Source organism: Haliotis asinina, chromosome 3 (assembly GCF_037392515.1).
Source record: "Haliotis asinina isolate JCU_RB_2024 chromosome 3, JCU_Hal_asi_v2, whole genome shotgun sequence".
Taxonomy (NCBI): Eukaryota; Metazoa; Mollusca; class Gastropoda; order Lepetellida; family Haliotidae; genus Haliotis; species Haliotis asinina.
In genome coordinates this window covers 77625970-77653942 of record NC_090282.1, presented here as the reverse complement: position 1 = coordinate 77653942, position 27973 = coordinate 77625970, and the positions used below count along the sequence as shown (strand labels likewise).

Sequence of the window (27973 nt, the reverse complement as noted above, 5' to 3'; positions counted from 1 at the left end):
AGCCAGGTAATCAACAAACGTGTGTAGTGAACTTTCAGATTCACACGTGCAACTCGTATATCTGACTGTTCTACAGGTAAGCGGTTCCCACCTCGTATGAAGTGTGAAACAAAATAATGATCGTTTGTTAAACAATGTTTTATTCACGTGTCTATATTTATTATACAAATCATCATAGTTGGTCTGTCGAAATTTGGTTGTATTTAATTATTATATTTGGTGTTAGTGAGCATTTAATCGGTCTCAGATGAAATCAAACGGACTATAGCAAATTCTTACACGCAGCGACGGGCACATATCTCCTCCGACAGTTGTTAGTTGGTTGGTTGGTTCTTAAACGCCGCACTCAGCAATATTTCAACTATGTGACGGCGATCTGTAAATAATCGACGAGACAATCCAGTGATCAACATCATGTGCAACCCACGCAATTGGGATACGATGACATATACAATTCAGTGCGCCTAACCCCGCAATATCTCTAGTCGCCACGTAGGACGAGCATGGGTTGCTGCAGATCAGTTTTGTCTTATGCAGATCTTTAACTTAAGCTTCAGTGCCCAGAAGCTCTCTTAGCGCCAAGATAGTCGTAAGTGCCATTGATTAACATTAACTAACGACTATCTTAGCGCCAAGTGAGCTTCGAAAATCCAGGCCCAGGTGTATGGATTGTCTAGTATCGCTCAATAACCATGACTACTGCAGCTGTAAATACCCCTCATCTTTAGAGGAAGACCACATTCAGAAAACTACTGGAGGTGGGAGAGAAGCTAGCACCAAATCTTCGCTTCCTCGCCTTTAATTCTTATGCAAGTCCACAGTCCAGCTTCAGAGTTGAAGTTGTAAGGACCAAATGCTGTTTCACACACGTATACATTAAAACAAAGTTCTATTCTGAGATAAAGAAAGTTCTTGGCCTCATTACTTGCAAGTCTCAGGAATACTTGACCAGGCTAGACTACATTGTACGAGGGATGTACGTAGTTCCATATAGTTTGTGATATCCTTGAATGTCAAGTTAGATTTGTGTCCAAACTATGCTTCCTCTACTGTTGGTGTGTGCATGTGGGCTACCGTGCCTCACGGAGACGCTCAGGCTGATCAACAACGGCTATGAAGATTTTGTGGTAGCCATCAATGAAGATGTGCCAGAGGATACGGGACTTTTTGACCAGATACAGGTAGAGTGTAGGTGAACGTAGGGCAACAACTGTTCTTCAGTTATGTGCTATTTCTCACCCCTTTGATGTACTATAACTGGTTATAAAATAATGTCAATTTCCGTGCTAAGATCCAACATTGATGGCTGCAGTGTTAAAATCGCAGCTATCGTGATACCGCAATTCTGTCGACGTGTTTCGTCAATTGTGAAACAACCTGTATTAAATTAAATGTCCTCATTTGATAATGAAATGAAATGGTTACTAAAATCGCTGGTCTCTACAGATCGCTGGTATGCTCTAACTGTTTGCAGCATAATGGACATTGTTACCACGGTTGTGTTTTACTGGCAAACAATGACGTCACTTTATTGCAGTAAAAAAATGTCCATAGATAAGATATTACTATTTGGATAATAGAAGCACTTTTGATTGGTTAAAAGCCAGTACATATGAAAGCGTACTCTAAAGTTTCACGGATTGTATAAGCCACATTAATTACCCTAAGTGAACCTAATATTTACGGTTATGTTTGAAATAACAAATCCTTTGAAACATAGTATAAAAGATCACAAGAAATATGACTCTTTGAATATTGATTATGTTTATCTAAGAAACAATCCGTGCAAAACGCTGTGCATCATATACCAATGCCCAAACGCTCTTACAAAATATAAAGGGTAATACAGTAATTGTAACGCCATTTGCCGTAGTTCCTTAGGCGTCAGAAGATGCAGATTCACAACGGAAGTTATCATCCATCGCTATTTGACAAATAGCTGTGAAAGTAGTAATATACCATTGCGATAGTTAAATGTTTAATGCGTACATTTGCAGAACATCATGGTGGATGCATCTGCATATTTGTATCTGGCCTCCCGTCAGAGGGCGTATATTCGGTCTGTCAAAATTCTTGTGCCAAACACCTGGAGTAAAAATCCTGTCAAATACACCAACCCAAGGGACGAAAGTTTTGACGACGCACATATCAGGATCGACAAGGCTAACCCAACCCAGGGCAACAATCCTTACACATTCCAGCCAGGCCAATGTGGGGATCCCGGTCAATACATTCACCTGACCCCCGAGTATGTCATGGACGCCCCGGGTATAGACAGAGAAGTAAATTGGGGGGACCCAGGTAAGTCGGGACACGCAAAACTGCATATCACTACGCATTTAGAAATACCTCAGTCATACAAGAGGTGGGAAAAATCACTAGGTGGTCCACATTAAGAAATACCCCAACCATACCACAGCAGAAAACATCATTAGGCGGCCCACACATTAAGAAATACCCCAACCATACCACAGCAGAAAACATCATTAGGCGGCCCACACATTAAGAAATACCCCAACCATACCACAGCAGAAAACATCATTAGGCGGCCCACACATTAAGAAATACCCCAGCCATACCACAGCAGAAAACATCATTAGGCGGCCCACACATTAAGAAATACCCCAACCATACCACAGCAGAAAACATCATTAGGCGGCCCACACATTAAGAAATGCCTCAACCATACCACAGTAGGAAAGATCACTACGCGGTCCACACATTAAGAAATTCCTCAACCATACCACAGAAGGAAACATCACTACGCGGTCCACACATTAAGAAATATCTCAACCATACCACAGAAGGAAACATCACTACGTGGTCCACACATTAAAAGATACCTCAACCATACCACAACATTAAACATCACTACGCGGTCCACACATTAAGAAATATCTCAACCATACCACTGTAGGAAACATCATTAGGAGGTCCACACATTAAGAAATTCCTCAACCATACCACAGAAGGAAACATCACTACGCTGTCCACACATTAAGAAATACCTCAACCATACCACAACATTAAACATCACTAGGCGGTCCACACATTAAGAGATACTTCAACCATACCACAACATTAAACATCACTACGCGGTCCACACATTAAGAGATAACCGAACCATACCACAGTAGGAAACATCATTAGGTGGTCCACACATTAAGAACTTTCTCAACCATACCACAGTAGGAAATATCCCTAGCGAGCACAAATATGTAGAAACACTTCAGCCATACCACAGAAGAAAAATCACTAGTGAGCTCACACAGTTAGAAATACCTCAACCATGCCATAGTAGAAAACATCACTAGTCCGTCCACACATTTAGAAAGACCTCAGCCATATCACTTTTGCAAACATCACTAGTCGGTCCATACATTTACAAACACTCGAAGCATTATACATTTGGAAACATCACAAGTGGGCCCACATATTTAGAAATACCTCAGAGATACCACACTAGGAAACATTACTGGTGGGCCCACATATTTAAAAAGAATACACACACAATAGGAAACACCGCTAACGGACCCACATATTAGCCATACCACTGTCGGAAATATCACCAGTCGGTCCACACATTTACAAACATCCGAAGCATTCTACAGTTGGAAACATTACCAGTGGACCCACATATTTAAAAATACCTCAGCAATATCACAGTAGCAACATCACCAGTGGTTCCACATATTTTCTGCCCCTGGTATGGTGATCGTTCAGCTGCTGGTAAACACCAGTCCCTTTTTATATTGTGTTGACCACAAAAGAAGTTTTATGTTAAAGTTCCTAGTTTTGATTTTCTCTCTATGATTATCTAGTAATTAAACTGTCCTTTGTAGACATATGGAATTGTGATCAGCGTTCAGTAGCAGCAGGTTGGATACACTCTGTCTCTGAAAGTTGTAAATTCTGTTGTTCATGCCTTGTCTAGGCCTGAACAAAGTGGATGTGCATTCTCAACAAACTTTCTTGATGTCTTTGGGATATTACACATCTAATTTGGACCCAGAATGTGAACTTAATGGACTAATTTGTTGTGATTAAATTTACAATATTTCTGTCTGTGATCTTTCACTCACACCCTATGTGACAGAGCCAATTAGAGATCAAGGAGACAGGAATTTACAGTACAAGATCAACTCAAACCTGTGTACTGACGCCTGTTCTGTACGTAATAAAGCTACAGAAATTGATGACTGTATACTTGAGCAGGAATTTACAGTACAAGATCAACTCAAACCTGTGTACTGACGCCTGTTCTGTACGTAATAAAGCTACAGAAATTGATGACTGTATACTTGAGCATAACTTGGACATCTTCCTAATCACTGAGTCCTTGTCGAGCTCCTGGACATATCAGTGTCATTACATGGTGTTAAAGTCAGACTTGTTGCCCTGTACCGACCACCGCCTTCACAGAAACACAATGTCAAACAGTCTACTCTCATTAGTGAGGTTTTTCACCTTTTTGAACTGGTGACTTGAACGAATAACGATGTTTTATCGGCTGGTGACTTCACATTCATGTAGACAACCCCAATGATTCTCCAGCCGAACAGTTTGTGGATGTTCTGTACGCCTTTGGACTACAACAACATCTTGATGTGTCCACTCACCGGAGTGGTGACACTTTGGATTTGATCGTCACAAAATCGAACGATGATATTGTGTCCTCCATTGATGTAGTAGACCATGCCGTTTCAGATCAAAATTGTATTTTCTGCCATCTCCAATGACAAAACCGGGCCCTTTAAGGCAAACACTGGTGTGTATAAAGACAAGGAATGTATACTTAGACTCCTTTCAAGAGGACTGAAAAAATAATCTACAGAATACGACATGTCGACATATCTGCAGCTATGACATGTCTGAGGACATTACTAGTTTGGGCAATAAAGTCATTGATACCACCTTTGTTTCCCTGAACGACGCTCTACTGGACCCTCATGCTCCTCAAAAAACAGCTCATGTAGTCGTTAGACCACATTCTCCGTGGATTAACAGTGACATCATGAAGCTGAAGCACAAGCGTAGGAGAGCGGAAAAAGACTTGGAGAACTAGCAAATTGGAAATCCATAAGAAGATCTTCAAACAATGCCACAATGAGGTCAATTCTGAAACAGGCCAGACTGTCCCACATTCAGCAGAAAGTCACTGACAGTAAGGGAAACGCAAAACAACTGTTCTCCATCGACATGTCCCTGACTGACTTCATCTACTCGACAGTGTAATTCAAGTGAAGAGAAGACCAAAGAGCAGGCTGAGTCTCTCTCAGACTTCTTCACTGAGAAGACTGACAAAATTGTTGAGTACATATAATTTGTGCACCCCGGTCACTATCCTCTGGAATGTGACGTACAGCTTCATGGACACCAGCTCTCTATCTTCAAACCAGTTTCAGTCAACGAGGTAAAATAGTGTTTCAGGCAGCTGCCAACAAAACATGTTCTGAAGACATCATTCCAACATGGCTCCTAAAGAAATGCTTATCTGCCATCGTACCAGCAGTACATGCTGTGATACACCTCTCACTGAAGTGTGGTTATGTACCAGACCGCTTCAAACAAGCCATTATAGCACCTGTATTGAAGAAATAATCTTTAGATCCCACTGTCTTCAACAACTTTCGAACCTAGCCTTGCAACCTAAGGCGAAGGAGAAGTCCGTTCTGTCACAACTGCAGAGTCATGTCACCGAATTAGGGCTGTCTGAGACCTATCAGTCTGCGTACAAGAAGGGCCATTCCACAGAGACAACACTAGTGCGTGTTCATAGCGACATATTATATTGACTCCAACCTACGGAATAGGTGTGCAAGTGGACAGAATCACATCTTCAAGAACTAGCAAACACGGTGTGCCACAGGGTTCTGTGTTGGGCCCCATGCTGTTTTCTCTATATCTTCAACCCTTGGACAATGTTATTAGGAATCACTCACAGCTTTTCAATGAATATGCTGATGACCAGCACCCATGCTGCTGTATATATCTGCCAAACAAACCTATGTAGCATCTGAAATACTATCAATGGAAGCATGCATCTCGGACGTTAACCAAAGGATGACCTCCAATTACCTCAAGTGGAAGGGTGACAAGACTGATTTTATATTGTTCGACACGTATCAACGACTTGCAAAGATTCCAGACATCAACTTCTCTGTTGACAAGGCCCTTGTTAAAGCTTCAGTCGAAGTGAAAAACCTCGACGTGGTTATGGACAGATCAGTGTCGTCTAAAAGTAAAGCCTTGAACACAGCTAGATTAGCTAATTTCCACATCTCCAAGATTGGAAAGATACGCAGATACATTGACTCCGAAACTCTGATCAACTCCTGTGTTAGCTCATACCAGGCGCTATATAAATCCATTATTTATTATATGATATGTAATATATACATGTGATATAATGTTGTCTATTATCAATAAATGAATTGATTTAGTCACGATATGGTTGAAATATTGCCTGTGTCACTATGATTTAACTCACTCACTTATTACTTTCACGAAATGGGAAAGTAAACCGAAATGTTGAAAGAAGATAACATTAACCGACACACCGATATATGTCTTTTCCTGACGACCACGTTACGATATCGATGCGTGTTTTTTGACATTTAGTTGGATACCGCATTATGTAGATCACCGTTGTAGTCATGGATGATATTGTAAACAGACTAGAGAAAGGGAACTCATCCTCAATGTGACGAAAAGTTCGAACAGGCGACAACTCAGTCACTGTACAACAGTAAGATACACGTCATCCACCGGAAGTGGACGTGATCGTCAAATGTCCAGTGACGTAGGTAAACACGGTCATTTCTAAAACATAAAACGCCACACATAAAACGCCATTTTCGCAAAATATTTATGAAATCGTAAGCATGTCGTGGGTACCTAATGAACATATCTAGTACATGAAGTAAATATTGATATCAAAACTTGATTGTGACACATATTGAGGTTATGTTGCAAAACCACAACAGATATCCCGAGATATCATTAAAATCATGAGTTCGTTGAGTACATGTTGTGTAATATTGTCGAGTGAGATTGTTAATGGTGTTATTTTTACGTAAAGTTGCTCCACGTCATAATTTGTTTTATAAATGTTACTTTCTCGTTGTCATTCTAAAAATAACTTGTCCACGAGACATATAAAGCCTAAGGTAATCGGCTGGGCTATCTAGTTTGTTTACAACGGGATCTGCTGGTCAGGCTCGCTGAGATGGTTGACCGTGTCCTCATAGTTCAGCTGCGTAGGTCGATGTTCATATTGATGATCACTGCATTATTTATAGACCTCGTCTATATAGCTGGGGTATTGCTGAATGTGGCGTGAAACTCACTCACCCTTATGAAGAAGAGGCTGATGGATTTATGGGCTGTCGCGCTGTATATCAACTGCATATTATTTACATTATTCCGCACAAAGGCACGGGACGTCGTCTTTATAACTGTTTGGGCATGGATTTCTAACTTCCATATGAAGTGAGTGAATATAGTTTTATGCCGCAGTCGGCAATATTCCAGTCTGGACGACCAGTGATACAATCCAGTGATCAACAGCATGAGTGTCTGCGCAACTGGAAATCGTTGACATGTGCCAACCTCTTCATTGAGTCTGACCACCCGATCCCGTCAGTCGCTTCTTACAGGAGTATGTGTTAATTACTGAAGATCAATTCTAACCCGGACCAGGATATTCTGTATTGATGTGCATTCACCAACTAAAAAAGATATCTGGATTGAGGTTTGTAGTACACGTGTATTTCACCAAGCTGATATCATATTGGAAAAACATGCTAGACCATAACTATTTCATTCATTCACTGCACTTCTTGCAACGGCCGTTATGGATAAAAGAGATAAAGAACGAGTCATGTCTCATGTATCTTGGATGGTTACCAAGGTGATACTCATGTAACTGCCTGCCCGTTACACGCGTTTTTTCCCATTTCTCCGATCTGTTATACATCCAGATTTCTGAAAGTGGAAACAAGGGATAATTAAGAAGAGTATTCTTTTAGCTGTTATATAAAAGTAGTTTGCTCCTTAAGTACTAAGAAACTCATTTCGCCCAAAGGTTAACCAAATAAATTGCTGTTTCATTCACGTGGACATCTCTAAACCTGCGGAAAACTAAACTCCCTCTCCCTTTCATTCTCAGGTAGGGTTGTGGTTCACGAGTTCGCACATCTCCGCTACGGTGTGTTTGACGAATATGGTAGCGGGGGTGATCCCCAACACCCAGAGTTCTACTTGTCTGACAAAGGGAGAATAATGCCAACGAGCTGCACCACAGAGTTTGCATGGCACTTCCAGAACATTCACACCGGCGGACCGTGTAAAGTGAACACGACCAACAACATGCCTGAGGATAACTGCACGTTTATCGTCAATGAAAATACAAGTCCAGCCATTGCATCAATAATGTTCATGCAGTCGATGAAAAATGTAAGAAACATAAAGAAAAGTATGCACAGCGTTCAGCAACATTTCAGCAGGGAATGAGTATGGTTCTAGGTCGCTTCAGCAATATTTCAGGATTTCACAATGGAATACACCAGAAATGGTTTTACATGAAAAGGCGTTATAATAATATATCAATTGCAAAGGTTCGAGTTATACATTTCCCACTATATTATATATACGATCAGGAAATACACGTGGCTAATAATCGAAGTGCTATTGTAATATGTTTGGACGTATGTGTGTTTGACCTTGTCGTAAGTAGATATCACATATAGTTCTAAGTTGGAATGATAAAGATGTATTACACTCGCCAAAGGTTGGAACAATACATATTCCTTTAAAACGGTTATATTTGCGAAGAGCGCACTTGGTTAATAATCAAATAATCACTTGAAGAAGGGGCAAGAAGTAGCCCGGAGACGTCGTGTTATACAAGAACTCGTCTTATCTATGTTTACATGAGTAATCTAATATCCACATAACATAGTTTAGGTGTCTGGACACGGGAATGTCATCAAGTACATTAAACACGTTTTATAACGTATTGTTGTAGCTGAACTGACCAAATTTGATTTCAGGTAACCCATTTCTGCGAAAGTGTCCCCGCGGATCCCCATCGCCAGCACAACCCCAACGCGCCGAACATGCACAACAAAATGTGCCCTGGTCGGGGAACGTGGGATGTCATAAAGCAGCACCCTGACTTCCGCACCTCTAATCCCCCTCGACTTCTTCACAACACCAGACCTACATTCGCGTACTTGTACAATACAAAAGGCTACTGGTTTGACGGAACGGAGAAGTGCGGGAGGAGAGTCGTGTTGTTGCTTGACGTGTCTGGGTCGATGAAGAAGGTCAGTTGGCTACGTGTGGGTCGGTTATATACTGGAGCAGTTTCTTGCTACTACAACCTAATCTGGTTGTAGCTCTCGGCCAAGTGTTGATGTTACAAAAAAGCGAAACAAAACGCATATTTGACATTCAAACATATAATTTAAAGCTAAAGGTGATACAGGAGCAGCCTGTTTGTGTCTCTCTCTCTGTCTCTCTCTCTGTGTCTCTCTCTCTCTCTCTCTTTTCTTTTGTTCACATTCGGAATTATGACCACCAATGTCAATATACATTATCTCACCCCTTCTAAGGTAGTAGGGGCCGCTAGTAAACCTGGGTATCTTATAAGCATGAAGACAAAACCTTCATTTTTCCATATTTTCAACATGTTTGACTTTTCTTCATATTCGGGTTTCGGCATTTGTATCCCGCATCCGAATATTTAAATGATAAATGTCATAGTCAGCCTCATAGTAGGTAATTCCCAGTTTTTAAATTTGATAACATTATCCAGTTACATGTAGTCATATCAGCTATTCAATATTCTTTGTTGGTATTGATTTTCATAGATGTCTTAGTTGTATAAAAATGCTTTTATTTATATATCCCTCACAAAAGGTTAATCAACTGTTAGTCAAAGTTCTTTCACTACAATTCCATTTATTGAAATTGCAAATAACGGAATGGTGCAATAGAAAGGTGAAACACAAGCACACATGATAAGCAAAATAAAATAAAAGGGTACCAAGCAATAGTACACTTACAAATCATCAAAAGCATGTGCCCGTGAAACAGTCGAGCAAAATGTGCTGCTCTGATGGACCAAGATGTTAATATTAAAGTACAAGTTAGCTGTAGACAATGAAGCAGTGTTCAGTAACGCGTACGGCCATCATGGGCACGAATGCAAGTTTCCACACGTCTTTGCATGGACCAAATGAGCCTTTGAAGCTGCTGTAGTAGAAAGTTCTGCCATTCTCTCTCTTACGCCTGTTCTACTTCGAATGCAAGTTTCCACACGTCTTTGCATGGACCAAATGAGCCTTTGAAGCTGCTGTAGTAGAAAGTTCTGCCATTCTCTCTCTTACGCCTGTTCTACTTCGAATGCAAGTTTCCACACGTCTTTGCATGGACCAAATGAGCCTTTGAAGCTGCTGTAGTAGAAAGTTCTGCCATTCTCTCTCTTACGCCTGTTCTACTTCGAATGCAAGTTTCCACACGTCTTTGCATGGACCAAATGAGCCTTTGAAGCTGCTGTAGTAGAAAGTTCTGCCATTCTCTCTCTTACGCCTGTTCTACTTCGAATGCAAGTTTCCACACGTCTTTGCATGGACCAAATGAGCCTTTGAAGCTGCTGTAGTAGAAAGTTCTGCCATTCTCTCTCTTACGCCAGTTCTACTTCGAATGCAAGTTTCCACACGTCTTTGTATGGACCAAATGAGCCTTTGAAGCTGCTGTAGTAGAAAGTTCTGCCATTCTCTCTCTTACGCCTGTTCTACTTCGAATGCAAGTTTCCACACGTCTTTGCATGGACCAAATGAGCCTTTGAAGCTGCTGTAGTAGAAAGTTCTGCCATTCTCTCTCTTACGCCTGTTCTACTTCGAATGCAAGTTTCCACACGTCTTTGCATGGACCAAATGAGCCTTTGAAGCTGCTGTAGTAGAAAGTTCTGCCATTCTCTCTCTTACGCCTGTTCTACTTCGAATGCAAGTTTCCACACGTCTTTGCATGGACCAAATGAGCCTTTGAAGCTGCTGTAGTAGAAAGTTCTGCCATTCTCTCTCTTACGCCTGTTCTACTTCGAATGCAAGTTTCCACACGTCTTTGTATGGACCAAATGAACCATTGAAGCTGCTGTAGTAGAAAGTTCTGCCATTCTCTCTCTTACGCCTGTTCTACTTCGTATGCAAGTTTCCACACGTCTTTGCATGGACCAAATGAGCCATTGAAGCTGCTGTAGTAGAAAGTTCTGTCATTCTCTCTGTTACGCCTGTTCTACTTCATCCAGAGTCTGGGGTGAACATGGAGACCGTAAACACGACTTCCAATAATATCCCAAGCATGTTCAGTGGGATTCATGTCAGGTGGTCTTGTTGGCCTGTCCATGTGTGTGATATTGTTGATTTAAACAGTATCATTAACTACTCTTCATCATCCATAAATATGGAGTTCGGACCTGCTTGTTTTACCAGACAGAGGATTGATTACAGGTTGGTTTTAACCGATCAGACTGCATGTGTGAAATGTAGAGTGTATTCATGCCACATATTTTGGATGTTATTTTTGAGAGTGGTTGTTTTGGGGTGTTGCTATCAATGCTATCAGATAAATCAATTTGACAGTCACTAAAGGTTATGGATTCTTTTATTATTGACCTTTCAATAATTATAACACACTGACAAAAACGCCATCGACATTGATAAAGATATTACTATGAAATACTTGTTGTTTACCTATTTGTGAAGAGTGGATAATTTATGAAGCAACACCCAGTAACCCTGATCAAATGGTCACTGAACCTGAAACCAAGCAATGAAAAGAAAGCCTATGTGCAAATGTGGAAAATACTTTTTTTCAGTTGTATTCATAGTGCGTAATAGCATTTTAGCTGCCATAATAACTTGACAAGCAGGCACATAGCTGTATTACACAAAACATTCTGACAACATTATATACTGAAACAGTCGATAAAGGATTAAATATATTACTGTGACATCTACAAACGAACAACTACACTTATCTTTTATTAAAGGAGCCTCTGCGAAATTGAAATCAATATATTTAATTTGTGATAAAAAAATACAAATTGAATTATCACAGCATGGGTCAAATCAATACAAATACTAGTATTGCCATCTGGTGTTACGATTTAGGTCTTTGTAGACAGATATATTACATTGATCAGAATACTATTATATGTCATCACTTGAATGTTTAATTTTGAATATTACAAGCATTAAATGGTTTTCCGTTGAATGACCTGACAGTCAGGGAATATCTAAGACAGGTGCAGATTTTCCTTTGGCACACTATTTGCTCGTATACAATAGCCATATTGTGAAATACCGGAAACATTCATATTAAGCATTTTGAGAAGTGACTAAGGCAGTTACATATGTTATACCATGACTGAACTGGAATTGTTTAACCAACTTAATGACACCAACCAATTAAATTATGCTACTGTGTGACCAATGTGTTGAAAGTGCGAGATGAAAGGGAGGGACCAATGACGAGTAAGGCATTGATAGCACTAACGAAACCTAATACCGAACATAAACCATCATCCTAAAATAAAATCACTTGAAGAACCCACATTAAGTGAGTGAGTTGTGATTTATGTCGCTCTTGGCAATAGTCAAATAAACTGAACTTGAGATTTTCTTTTGTAGCTCAGTGTATTAAATAGACATCACATTCAGAGAGTTTAGAAGTATATATCACTATAAATGAGGTGTATGTAGGCAATTCGAGAATAATTGTCAGTTCTCACTGTGTGGTAACTGGTGGGCGAATTAGAAATGAGGTATGGGAACATAATCATTTATCTTTTTGGCACTTTATATTAATTCATGTGGTTTTTTTAAAATACAGTTGCAGTTTCTTTCAAATTAATAAAGATGATAAAATTATTAAATGACGATCTTCACCGAAATCGATCTTACCGATAGATAGAGAAGACGCACGTGACAGTAGAGCATCTTTGTACCTAAATGCAGAAACAGAAGCATTCCATAGGAAAAACGTTCGTCCACTCAAAGCTGAAAATAGCAACGCAGTTAAATACTGGTTTAACCGTTGTGAACTTCTTCTGGTGGCATTTAGGAGTTGGTATGCTGAACAATACGAAAAGGTCTACGGATATGCTACTTCTTTATTATAATATAAGCGATGCTTTCTTGTGGCCAGTGTTATTAAGCATGTGATGTACAATACTGCAGGAAAGACTTATGAGTAAAGTTTATTCAGTAAGTTGATTGATGTTTACTCATTAACAATGATGCATGATGAAGTCAAATGTCCATGTCACAGCACTCTGGAACTAAAAACCCTTTGCTCTGTATCACATTTATCTAGTATCATACATATCATAAAAACACATTATGAATATATTATTGAGACAGTTTCATCGACATATACATGCCGAAATTTGATGTGTAAAACATTCCGTTTGCGATATGTGACCGCCATCGTTACTTACAATTCTGATTTACCTGCTCTCTAAACCTTGAGATACATGTATACATGAAACTCGTTAAATATACTGAATTATCTACCTGTCTTATCTTGGTTATAATTAGGTCAAGCCATTTCAAAACGATCGAATCTAATAAGAGCAATAGGTGACATTCACTGGGATGCAGACAGATAAACCCTCCTTCTTATCTACAAAACACTTAATATCATGTTAACGCTAGACTGCGTCGCTCCCGTTCTTTATCCCCTACCAATTACGATAAACTAAACATCCTGCAACATAAAGCCCTCAAAATAGCCACAGGCGCAAAGACTCCTAACTTTTTCTTCATCTTATTTTCTTCAATACACCCCTCTCAATATGTCAGTTACATTTTACAGGCGTTTTCTGATATAGTACTTTGTTCTCCAAATAATGATTTTATTACTTTTTAACACGCCTACCACATCGATAAATTGTGGCACAGCCTCAAATCTGTGGTCTGGAAATGGGGAGAGACAGACAATGTATCTAAGGCTCACCTAATGTACAACAATATCATGAACAATAATAACAATAGGACACATACATTTGGAAAGTACCACATAATAGTACAAATATAAATGTTTGAAATATGTACACATAAAAGGGGCTGATGAAAGGCACGGGTGTATAACATTCTATCATTGATACAATACAGCTTGACGTCGAGAGAAAATATATTATAGGATTTTGCCAATGTTAAACCACGTGGGGAGCGGGAGATGGTTTGGTTGGTTTCTTGTTCCTGTTTCAGTTACAGGTAACATCATAGTTTTTTTAACACTTTCAACGCCGACTATCTGGACATTTTGAAGCAGGTTACTGCAATACCAAAAGCTGTATTTCAAAACCGCTGAAGTGTTTCTAATGTCAAACTTATGACTATGGCGTCTGCCACATGCGCTCACTGGAGTAGTCACATTCATACAATGACTGTGACAAGGATGTTAAAGAGTGTATGAAACGCATCAGTCCACCATCTACAGACCGCTTGATCGCTATCAGCAGACACACACCATCGCCGACCACTCTGGTTGCGGACGTCCACGTGTAACACCATTCCTGCAACATCGCTACAATGTGACCTCTAGTCTGCGAAATCGCTTCATTTTAGCTACAACAACAGCCCGACAACCACGATAGGAAGACACAACAGATCCATCAGTGACAATACTGTACGTCGCCGTCTCACTCAGGCTGGTTTACGTTGCCGTCGACCATACGTTGGTTCACATTTGACGCCACCACATAGACGTGCTTAACTGACCCAGGCAACAGTCATCGTCTTCATAGATGAAAGTTGCTTTTGTATCGATACTGCCGACATCAGAGGGAGAATTAGGTGACAGATTCTCAGAGCCCCGTGTTTTGGAGAGGGATCACTGGAGGAGGCCTTCCCTCATCTTTTGGAGGGCCATAAGCTGGGAACGTCATGTGCATCATGTAATCATTCTTAACAATGAGCATGTTCGTGGTAGGCGTTTCTTTTTGCGGTAAGTATACGTGTGAGCAAACTGGGGTTTCCGTTCACTGAACCCGCGCTGTGCTGATCACAGCTGGTTGCCAGATAATCTCTGTCTGATCAATACAGTTGACAACAGACGGCTTGGTAGGGTTCATCTGGGCGAGGTCTGTCAATCCTGTACATTAGTATAGCAAAGGTGTACGTACAAAAGGTTCAACAATCTGAATACACTTGATTGCATATTTAAAGGTAGATATTTCACTTGAAGAAAACTTGACAGAAATTCGACCAGGAACAATAAATTTCTGTCAACGATGATTTGCGCGTGTCTGCAAAACAAAACCATTAATTAACATAAACAGTGAAACTCATCTTCAGTTAAATGTGAATCACATAAGTTACACAATCTGTATACTTTGGGGGGATTTTGCCATCTCCCAGTTTCTATGGGACGTTTATGGTTGCATGTTCTGAATTTTATGATCGGTTAAGAAACATCATCTAAGAGAAGTAGATAGTGCTCAAATCTCGGAGCGCGCTTCGGAACTTCACGACATATTCCTTTAGATGTGCTTTATACGGAAGCGTAGTAGGGCCATATGATCACAGGAACTTAATATCTCCTACATAGGACTTACTATCTCCTACGTAGGACTTAGTATCCCCAGGAAATTATCAATATGTGTTGATATACATTAGTCTAAAATGGTAGACCTAAATCCTCAGACACGCAAACCACCCCCTGTTTCACCGTTCCAGTCACTGTCTATAGTCATGTGTAACAGTTTCATTCACGTTCATAGTATACAGTTATCTGTTGCATTTACTGTTAGAGTCTGCTATGATGTGTATCATATACTGTAATAGCCTACTGTTTCCTTCACCATGTGTTCAACGTATGGTGGCACATTACCGTGATATGTTGGACCGACTGTTGTACTTGACTGCATCGTGTTCAGTTTGCGCTACTGTTACGCACTGCAGTTAGGTCACTGTTACATATTGCACTTTGTTACACACTTTTCTATTACGCTTTGGATATTTCAGAGGTCGTTGCACATGAGTTTTGCACGAGTCGTTATCTGCGTACAAAGACGTGTCTTATACTATCGGTGGCAGTGTTATTAGTGTATACTTATGACAATCTATTGCCTTTTTGAATTCCGTACAGCTTTACGCTGCACTCAACATGTTTCCACCTCAGTCAAGTCAGGCAACTTAAAAAATATCCCCCAAAAAACAAAAGGCATAGGAGCGTTGTATCTGCAGACAAGCAAACATTTCGAAGGACGTGCCATAAATTCTCTCTCTCTCTCTCTCTATCTATCTAATTATCTATCTATCTATCTATCTGTGCCCAAATCTCCATGGCTGCAGTTACATCACGTCACCCTAACGTAGCACACATACAAAATCACTGCATAGTAGCACTGCGTTTGTACCATGAATATACTAACTGTTGCGGTTAAACATTTGCCGTGACAACAGGTATATGAAATCCCCTCAAACCAGCAAAATATAACACTGAGAAGTCATAAAGATTCAGTATTTTGTATTGCGCAAAATCAAAGTCAAGATACAAAGATTCACAATAGAGGTTTCATGTACTATGCAACTGAGCCAAGTCTAAAGTAATGTGTCACAAATATAATATCAACTCACCAACGTCTTGGTTTGAGAGTGAGAAACAGTTATACTGAATGTCACACAGCGAGCGGTCAGGCAGCGGTTATGTAGGCAAGCGTTGACGGAGAGGCAGGCAGTTTGATGTTAGCCGAATGATGTACTCCAGCTAATCCGTGTGTGTGTTGTGTGTGTCAACACAACCAGACTTCATATACACCGTCAATCAAACTCTAAACAATGTGACCCAATAACAATTATCACTTAATCAATGATACAATTTACAGAAAATACAGTCTTGTAACATAACCCCCTGCGTAACCAAACGTCGCTCACTTAATAACCATACTTTATATCCAAACCTTCAAAAGGATACATTAAGTACAACGTAGGAGATAGTAACTCCTACTTATTATATTAAGTCCTACGTGGGAGATAGTAACTTGATTGATTCAACATTGAAAATGATCCATGAATTTGATTATTGATGAGGGTTTTAAAAACATCAGGTTATCCACACTTGCAGAGAATATGTTTAATATGACTTTATGTGTTTTACATGCCAGATATGGGTATTTGTTGTTTTGCTTTGTTTAGTAAAATATTGAAGAATATAAGCTGCTATTCTGTGCGTGTATTGAATAGTTGAGGTACGACTTGTGAAGTGACCAGTTGATATCGGCGACATACAGTGTGTTGTGTCGGGATTACCGACAATCCATATCATGAGACTGACCATGCATTACCATTCCTACAGGCTTCCACACGTGTTGGACTAGTATTAAATGTGGGTTTCAATTGCTCTTCAGCAAGCCATTTTGTCATAAGATGGAACCTGTTCTCGTTTACTTGTTTGATGCGAGCAGTCGTATCCCACTTGCAAAGATCAAAGTTCACAATGTCATGTAGTATGTTATGTGTAAGTCTTCAGTGAACATATTCATATCAAATGTCGTAGCAATGGCCGCTTCAGTCTCCAGTCTTCTCGTCCCAGTCCAGGAAAGTGACACTTAAGTCTAACACCAACAGTTGAGCATCACCTCTCCTGCCACAAGTTGAATCATGTGTCATGATCTTGTAAATTTCGATTTTTTGTGGTTTGAAAACATATAATATAAAACTAATATAAATGTGCCAAATCTTTTAGTTTGTAAACTGCAACGTCATGCTCAGTTTAACATGGATACTCCCAATGAGATCCGGGTCCTGTTGCACATAGCAATCACAGAGATTATAAAGCATTCGCTCGCCACGCCGAACACCACCGTTCCACTATCCACGCATTGCTATTTCTGGTGCTCTTACACTCATTCACTCAGTCATGATTGTAAATAGTGACAACACAATATTCCGTTACTGTTTCCAACATTTTGGCAACTCTGCTGCAGAATGACCGATGGTTCAAGCAAAGACAAACAGCTGATAAATTCATTAATGATATCCTGCCTATCGGGTCAAATGTCGGTGTGGTGACGTTCTCAGACGATGCTCATGAGTGGACTCCAATGACTCCACTAAGAAACGAAATTATAAAGAAACAGGTGTCCAGTGGACTACCCCTCTATAGAGATATGAGAGGCGGTACAGCAATTAGACTTGGGATGCAGTCCGCCTTGAACGTGAGTAAACATGTCTTAGTAGTAGCACTAGTGGTGCCAGCAGTAGGAGAAGTAGTATTAGTAGTGGTCGTAGTAGTAGGAGGATGATTATAGAACGATGAAACCGACTTGTTGCTATTGGTTACAGCATGTTAAACATATCTAAGCTGTTTATGTTAAGGTGCGTGCGTCATTCAAGAGTCACAAAGGAAAACGTTTCCAATCAATCACTGCGCTTCACCAGCTTTACTTTGTGTGAGAGCAAGTGTTGGGAAAGTACCTATTCTTTCCGTGGACACATGTTGTTATCCACCACCGCTGTGTTGTCTTTAAATGGTTTCTTCAACAGAATGAGATGAACCCCTTAGATGGTCTTTAGGTATATGTGTTTTGTGAATGCATTTGATCCATTGCAGATGCTAAAAAAAACTGGAGACTCGAAAACTGGCCGAATTTTGCTGATAACCGACGGCGAGGAGAACCGACCTCCATATGTTGACAGTATCATGAAGGACATCTTGGCGTCAAAGGTCGTGGTTCACACAATTGCGTATGGCCAGCAGGCATCCCAAACCCTTGCAGACTTGTCGGCTCAAACAGGTGACATGTTAAGGTTCCCTTGCATGACGATGAAGGTGTACGAGATTTTACAAGCGGTTTCTCTTAAAACAGACTCGCTCTGTGTTGTTTTCAAACAGTTGACGCTAGTATGGTAGAACATGAAAAAAGATTGCTTCTCACAATCTGAAACCCTTAAATCCAGTGGATTTTCATCGATTGCATACTCTTTTAGGTATTTTCCAGTCCAAATCATCTCATTCGTCATTTGTCAACCTAAAGATTCGTAACGTTAATCATACCGCACTACTTAAATTAGTTCCTACGAGATGATACACGGTTTCTGTCTCCAGGAGGGATGTATGCGTATTTCTCGGAGGGTAATGCCTCCAGTAGTTTGGACTCTTCCATACACAGGCTCTGGGACGACGTGGCTGTGTGTAAGGAGCGGAGACAAATAGAAGTAAGAGTCGAGTCTTAACTCATTCTCTTTCCACAGTGGTTATTTGTCATATCTTCCTACGTAACCTCTGTTCTAATACGACCCTTTCATGGTGCGAGTGTTCAAGACTCGTGATTGGAGGCAATCAGATTTAGTAGTGCAGTCAGCGACCTTGTTTCAAAAGTGATCGTTCCCAAGATGTCGGTTATTTCCGGATGCATCGTGAAAACTAGAACCTCTTCCCGGGCGCGATACTCAAATGTTTCTTCTAGAAAGAACTTAGTCATGTCATATTTGTTTCTCCACATTGCTTGCATTTGTCAAGTTGAATCTAGGTCGATGTAACACGAGTTCTAATTGGACAGAAAAAGGGAGATAAATCTGCAGCCATTTTTTGCCGCCAGGGGATTTTATGAGAACCGCGAAATATGGCCGTATTAGAACAGAGGTTCGTAGGAAGAGATGACAAGTAACCTCTGTGGGAAAAGAATGGTCTTACCTCAGAACGATTTGGGTCATCTTCTTAGAAGGACTTCGCTCAACGCAGTTCTTCAATTCAAAGAGTTCGCGTACAAATGCATGTTGTGTATATACACACCCAGACTTACAATTCTTTTTCAAATCCGTTTCTTTACTAAATGAGAAATTGTCTTACTGTCCAATCGATGACACGACATTCTAAACTGACCGGTTGTAGGAGGACATACATAACACCGAGAAGGATTCAAATTAAAAGGTAGGAAAAGAGCACTTTGGGGCCGTCTTGAAATTACCATCATCAATGAAGAGAGAGCAAACCCGTGACCAAACATTGGAGCAATTCTTGAAACCAAGACTTAACGATATTGGAAAATATGCTTGGATAGTCTAACGAAGTGTATGGTATGAACCATGAGTGAGTTTCTAGTTCATAAGATAGTTGTTACTGACTCGTCAAGGGTACAGAAGTCCCTGTGCTCACTCGTGAATCTTTCGTACAAGATCCCATAAAATGGTGAGGATGGAGGGGTGGGGTGCTTTTGAAAGTGACTACAGGTCACAAGAAGCGACATAACTTCAAACGTTTTTGTTTTGTTGGGCACCACAGGAATCTGTAGATGGAATGCATGTGAGTTTAATTACCTAGCTCCCCTCGCGTTTCGTCGCATACTTGCCTCCGCTTGTTTTTGTAACGAGTGACGCTATCTAGAGTGAGTGAGCAATACTTCAGCAGTATCAGAGCGTTCAGCGGGATACCCCAGAAATGGCCTCACCCACTGAACCCATGTGGGAAATCGAAGCCGACTCTTTACGTTGGCGTGACGACCGAAGGCTACCCCACCACCTTAAGATACTGAAGATCTCCAATACGCTCACGAACATAAGATATGATCATTGTTTCACAGAATCGTGCAATGAACTCACCATTAAGCTGATATTTGTTATGTTTATAGCGTTTATATCTTATGAGAAGTATTTGATTTTATTTCAGATTTACCGCTCGACTACCCAAATACTGTCGAGCGGCATTGACTACAGTGGGAAGGTAGACATAGACGACACCGTTGGTCTGGACACAGTGTTTGTTTTCACTCTGCCAAGAACAGCCAGTGTTGATGCATGAGTACATTCTATACTTGATCACAACGCCCATATACACATAGAAACACTAAATTCCTTGAGTTGAAATTAGCTTAGAAAATACACCCCCCTCTTCTTTCAATAATTCGAAACCCAATTCTGTCATTGTAATTTGAGCCTGTAGTAATGCTTAAATTGGTGTATTAGTTATGTGTAAGTTATGGTGTATTTATTGGGTAAACAGATTCGACTGAGAAGCCCTGGCGGACGTGTCTTTGACAATACTTACAACGAGTACCATCGTGATGGCAGTATGAACATCATCAGATTTAAGCTACAGATGCAAGCTAATGAGGTACTAGCACAACACTCAGCAGAAAATATCAAGTATGACAGAATACTTCTGTTGTTGTGATATGATGTTAGGAACCCTCCATGCACTGTTCAAACAATGGTCGTGCGATTCACCAAACTAGTAACCGTCTACATTACGTCCCTTTAGCTGGTTGGTTGGTACGTTTGCTGTTTGCGCCGCACACATCAGTATTCCAGCTGTAAATAATCGAGTTTGGACCAGACAATCAAGTGATCAAGAACATGAGCATCGATCTACGCAACTGGGATACGATAATATTTGCCACCCAAATCAACGAGCCTGACCTCCCGATACTGCTAGTCGCCAGTACAAGCGTGGGTTGCTGAAGACCGATTCTAACACGGTTCTTCACGGGTCCCTCTAACTTTAAGCTGACATCCCGTGATATAACTGGTATACTATTAGAACCAAACTCACACACTCACTCACGGGTCTCCCCCACCCCCTAACATTAAGCTGACACCCATGGTATAATTGGAATACTGTTAAAACCGACATGCAACCCAACTCACTCACTCACTTATCAACAGGACACGCCTGTACATATAACGCCATTTTTGCTTCTGATATATGTGTTGCAGCGGGTTAGTATATCCCATTATTACAAACAATCGTTGGATTGCACGGATCCAATGACTATTTACCTATACTGTTTGATATACAGACAGGCTTGTGGACCTACACTGTGCGCAGCTCAACAGCAGGGCCGGTAACTGTGGGGATAACTGTGACGTCAAAGCCTCGTGACAGACATGACAGCTATGAGTTCCTTACGTGGCTCAGTGACACGAGAGTAAACGCCACGTCACCTCCGGTTGTATATGCGCATGTACACAAAGGTTACTCCCCTGTTTTATACGCAGATGTCAGAATATCGATTGAAAAACCTGGTGGTCAAGTTGAAGTTGTCATGCCAATGGATAATGGAATACGTAAGTTACGTATTGCATATTCATGAGAGACATTCGTGCGCGTATGGTCGTAGGAATAAGCATTCGCCGTCTGTTAATATCCGGGGCGTAGTAGCGAGTTCGAAGACGAACTAATGGACCGTTCATAATTTGTGGCTAGGGGGTTGATGATGATTTTTTGAGTTGCAAGTACAACGTGAATGATACTACCACCCACTCCGACCACCCAAAAATAATGTACAAAGTAAGTGACCCCCCTGCTTGTCATGGACAAAAATCAATGGACCCACGTCCAGAAAATGTGGGCAAAATTGATGAAGTCCCCTACCTCCCCAGAACAAAATGGGTGACACCATTTATTTCAGATATGTCACAATTAACATATAAACCAAGGTATTTCCATAGGTTATCACAGTCTTATAGAAGGTTTCTAAAAATAAACACACTTACAGCAATGGTTGCGGTTTTACGTACCACGGAAATCCAAAATTCTCTAATTTGACCTAAGGTTTCCACTGCAGCACCTGCCAGCTATAGCTTTTGATTTATGTTTTACACCAGCTCCTGACAATACCAAGAACGACGGTGTGTACACCAGCTACGTGACAGTGTTCAACTCGAATGAAAGGTACTCTCTTGACGCCCATGTCAGGAACATTCCTGGAAAAACGCTCATCGTTGTCGCTTCTGTTGGATCAGGGAGAGCCTTCTCCAGAATAAAACGTAAGACAGACAAACCCCATCTATTTGGTCCCTAGTATAGTTACCTACCTTCTGTTGTTGACGATATATGGCCTGTGTTTGTATTGTATCGTACGCTATAGTTCAAGTACTTTAGATTTCATTACTAGTTTTACTGTGATTACTAGTGACCTGTGATAGTCTGGTTAGTTTTACTGACCTTTGCCGATAAATATTTTCAATTACCAACCTTGCTTTCATCACTTTATGGCTGTATTATTGTCGATGCGATGTAAAAACATCACTCACTCACTATGCAACATTGATTCTTTGTGAAATTTCCATAGACAAAAGCACAAGGACTATCCTGCAGCCAGTAACTACCAACTTCAGCCGGACCTCCTCTCTCGGTGCTGTTGATATTACCGGGGTCACCCCCGGGCCCGACCTCATACCCCCTGCTGCTATTTATGATCTTAGGGTGGGGGCTGTTAACAAAGAAACCCATACCGTGTCCCTGAAGTGGACAGCGCCGGGGGCTGATTTGAATCACGGAAGAGGTAACCTGTCCTTTGGCCTGGCGTGTATATGTTACTGTCAACCTGTCAAATCAGTCATCTTGTCAAATGACTGTAACAATCATGTCAGTCATTTGGTCAAATGACTAAAACGATCAGTATTTGGTCAAAAGAGTAAAGTTTTCAGTCATTTGACCAGATAGCGTTACGAAGTGATACTGAAGTTTCAGTGTTTCTCATAAAGTTAAGAGTGGGCACATATCGAACTGGTTCCCCAGGAACTTGCCATGGAGAACACCGGCAGGATTGGCGGATTGGCGGATTTATTGCAACTGTTCAGGCAGTCTAGAACTCTTAATGTTTCAATAATTTGACCAAATCGTTTGATCAAATCACTGATCATTTCTGTAAATTGATCAAATGACTGGAAATGACTGCTTTGACAAATTGACTGTTACACATATACGCATATCACGTATGTTACACTGTATGAACCCCTGTATATAAAGGATAATTGTCATTACGCTTCCTGCAACATAATTTTGTCCTCTGTAAATGCAAATCTAGTAAAGCCCGTGAGTATGTAATGACGCTGAACGTATTTTCGACTGAGACACTTCCTAATGCCGCAAAGCCGATGTTCAGATTTCAGATAAAGAACCCTGATTTGTTATCACAGTACGTCATCACAGATTTCAGTTAGCAACTTACATATTGTCCTCGACAGATTAGGAATACGACACTCATGACTAAAGGAATCGGCTGCCGTATCAGCTTTTAGTTACGAGGTCATCTGGGGGATATGTTCTTACTCACGGACATGAGGGTTGGAACTGATCTTCAGTAACCCATGCTTGTCGTAAGAGGCGACTAACGGAATCGGACGGTCAGACTCGCTGACTTTGTTAACACATGTCATTGTGCCCCATATGCCTAGATCGATGCTCATATTGTTGATCACTGGATTGTCTGGTCCAGGCTCGATTATATACAGACCGCCGCCATATAGTCGGATATTGCTGGGTGCGGCGTAAAACTAAACTCACTCACTTACGGACATGAAACGCAGGTTGAATAGCATGTTATGTTGGCATGGTACTGAGGTACGAAAATGCCTATGCAGAGACATGTACTTACACAATGCCATCCTTTGCAGCCACACGCTACGAGATACGATTCGGAAGGAGTTTCCAGGAAATGAGGGAGAGTTTCAACGACGCGATGCTAATAAATGCCACGGTCAGTCCGCTTGTCCCCCTAAAGGTCGGGGAGGAGCAAGCAGTAGACATCGATCTGTCTCCACACGCGAATTTAACTACCCTGATATTTGCCGTCAAGACCTTCGATGATGGCGGATTATATTCAGAGTTATCGAACCTAGTGTCAGTCAGTCTGAAGCCTAAAGCAGACATTTGGTCATGATTTGCAGGAGCGCACTCCACACCTATGATGTTACCTTACAAATATACACAGCAGAACTATTTGGTGAAAGGGTTTTAAGCAAGATATCTTTGCAATTAGCTGCATGTGCTTGCCATAACCTTGTTGAAGAGTGTCGTTCAGTGATGCATGTACATACAACCCCGCTCAATAAATCATGACCAGCTTTATCCGACTCTTGCTTTATGTTGGAAGCAATGTCCTTTCTATGCTGTTCAAGAGACACAACACTCATAATCTATCAGTAGGGTCCGCTGAGTAGATCGTGACAAGAAACCATTCAAACAAACAAGGCTTTCCATCAAGGAACGAATTAACGTCAAGGGTTTTATTACTTGAAAGTGATGGATATTGTATTGTGTTTATATTGTACAGTATTCCATTTACGCAATCCAGAGTGTGTCAAACATGACAAGAAAACTTTTTTTTCGTATTTTTGGAAACCATGTCGTTATTCATAGTTATTTGTTGTATAATCCTCAGATTTAATAATTGTTGTTCAGAAAGTGTCTTGACATGAAGTCTTGGTCAATGTTCCAGCTATATGAAGGCTGCCTGTAAGTAATAGAGGTGTGACCAGACAATTTACTGATCAACAGCCTAAACACAGGGAAATAGAACTGTGATGACATGTCAACCGCGTCACAGCGAGCCTGACCTTCCGATCCCGCTAGTCGCCTCCTATGACAAACATGGGTTGCTGCATATCACTTTTAACCCGGATCTTTACGTAGTGATACAATACGATTTCGGGGTTTTGGGAAAATGACGTCTGCTTCAATCGTATTACGCTGCTTTTAGCAATATTCCAGCAATATTCCAGCAATATTCCAGCAATATCACTGCGCTGGACACCAAAATGGGCTTCACACATTGTACTCTTGAGGAATCGAACCCGGGTCTTCGGCGTGACGAGTGAACGCTTTAACCGCCTGGGTATCCTGTTGCCCCAACAGAAGTAGAGCAGGGCGTAATGTATGGTTTTCAATTTCACATTGAAAATCTTGGAAATATGACACGACTGAAGCAACTACGAAATGTAGATTGTACGTTGAATGCCATTGTCTTTCATTACACTATTGATGCATATCTGGATGGATATTTAAATCAGGTCTCAAGTCTGAGTTTTGACTCACGTTAAAGGTTTTTACTCAAATTTGAGAAAACAGGAAAATGCATTTTCCAGAATGAACTAAAATTGATATTAAATTCAAACATAGCACACACTTTGAATTTGGTGGATAGATTACTTACGTTTGTATGGGCTTTTATATGTTAGAAATACAGTTCAGTTAAAATTAAGTTGTTTCGATTTGTCAAACTCAGTTTGCAATTTAAATTTCCGAGAAATTGGGACCAGAGCTCAGTTAACTCCGGTGAACGAAGGTACCGTTTGTATGCCTATATAGGAATAAAGCAGAATGTTGGGATACCGAGATGTGATATTAACTGTACAGTGCATGTTATACGTGACGTTTCCACAGAAACAATTATCATTTCGTAATACTTCCGTAATGTTAGTGTGGCACGATTTCATTAACCTAAGCAATAAAATAGTGATACAGCCATATTCTTGGTCCATCACTTCTATCACGGTGAAGCACATTCAGTTTGTCGTCGTCCATGGTGGTATTTAGGCAGAAGTCCGGCTAACTTTCTCATACCAGGAGAATTCACAATCATGTCACTCGTCAAAGACATCACGACATCGTCGGAAGTTCTCGAAAGATTTAACATATTCCAACTGAAAGAAACTATTCGACTAACATTAACTTGGAACAATATCCTACTGTGTGTTCGTCTGATTGGCATTGTGCTCAATATTCTGGCTCTCTTGGTGTGGACATCTAAAGAAATGAAATCGGTGACGTCAAGGTATCTTATCTCCATAGTCTGCTTCGATCTGGTCTACCTCGTTTCCTACGTTGTCAGAAACATCATGAGCATCTGCAATGTGTGCCTTGCTAAGCGTAAGCTCTGGGTAACGGATCTTGTAATAATGGGAGCCATCAACTTTGGGCTGTTTGGCTCGATCCTTACAACAGTTATCGTATCATTCGAAAGATACATTGCCATAGCATACCCGCTCAAAATCAAGTTCATCTGTACAACACCAGTCGCTGGTATTATGGCATTTTTTAGTTTTTGCGTGATTGTTACGTATGTCACATTGGATTCTGTTCATGCTCTTGACATGTACATACCTCTACCCCCAGCGCTCGGTCTTAAGGATGTGTTGAATGCCGACAATGCAACAATATCTTCCCTTGGGGATAATACTTTCATATTATTTGCCTGTGTGTACTTCACCGACCAAAGCATGCTCCACGACTTTCCACTGACTCAGAACATCCTCATGTACATAGTACCTTCATGTCTTCTGCTCATCATCAATATCCTCATCATCAAGAAACTGCGAACTGCCCAAAGCATCACCTCGTCTAGAAACCCAGCGGATGAGCTGGCAAAACGTCGCCTTATCAAATCCGTAGTGGCCATCAGTTGTATGTCCTTGATTGCCTATCCGACATCCTTCTTGATGTTCTTCGTCAGCCAGTATTATGTTACATCTGACGCCTTCCTATTCAGCATGATGATGTTTACTGAGGACATGGTTCACGCTCTGAACAGCAGCATCAACTGCATGTTTTACTGTTGGATTGGGAAACGATTCAGAACAGTCTTAGTGAAAATAGTGTATGGAGGTTTCCGACAACGGTATGCACGTCCTCAAAGAGCCCACGTTTGTGTCATCAGTTCCCGTGAGAAGCATTTAAGTACAAGACAAGCACAACCATCTACTAACGAGGAAGCAATTTTTCCCGAGGCTTGATTGTAGTTCAGTTACTGTTCACTCCGAATATATGTGTTACTGGACAAGAGGAACACTGCTTGCACTGCGATACCATATCTGTTGGTAATATTTTATGACAAATAACAGTTCTTCGATTTAAGCTTTGTTGCCGCTTTCAGTATTGTGATTGGTGTATCATTTCAATTTCGATGTCAATAGAATCTCGAGTAGAAATAGCAATCTTTCATTTTCTCACTTGGTTACAGCAATATGTGAGTATGGTTTTACGTCGTTTTTAACAACATTCCAGAAATATCACGACAGGAGACATCAAAAATGGGCCTCACACCATGTACTCACGTAGGGAGTCGAATCCGGGTCTACGACATGACGACCGAGAGCTTTAACCACTCGGCTATAGCAAATATGTGACGATGCTGCGAACAGTCACCTCGCAGTGGTCAAGCTTACGAAACAGGAGG

At 40.8% G+C, this 27973-nt stretch overlaps 1 protein-coding gene across 2 annotated transcripts; it reads left to right on the top strand.

The window, feature by feature from the left end:
- The first annotated feature begins 901 nt into the window (after nt 1–901).
- Nucleotides 902–24867, top strand: LOC137277093 (calcium-activated chloride channel regulator 1-like). Of its 2 annotated transcripts, none has more exons than XM_067808755.1 (13): nt 902–1181; nt 1998–2301; nt 8171–8457; nt 9054–9329; nt 18002–18232; nt 18628–18811; nt 19123–19232; nt 20683–20808; nt 21016–21126; nt 21812–22079; nt 22620–22781; nt 23087–23299; nt 24414–24867. In XM_067808755.1, the coding sequence occupies exons 1-13, from the start codon at nt 1038–1040 to the stop codon at nt 24677–24679; spliced, it is 2682 nt and encodes an 893-aa protein (XP_067664856.1). In that variant the 5' UTR covers nt 902–1037; the 3' UTR covers nt 24680–24867. The 2 variants fall into 2 exon arrangements, with proteins under 2 accessions (XP_067664856.1, XP_067664855.1); XM_067808754.1 differs by having other exon boundaries at nt 921–1181; nt 20665–20808.
- Nucleotides 24868–27973: the final 3106 nt, after the last annotated feature.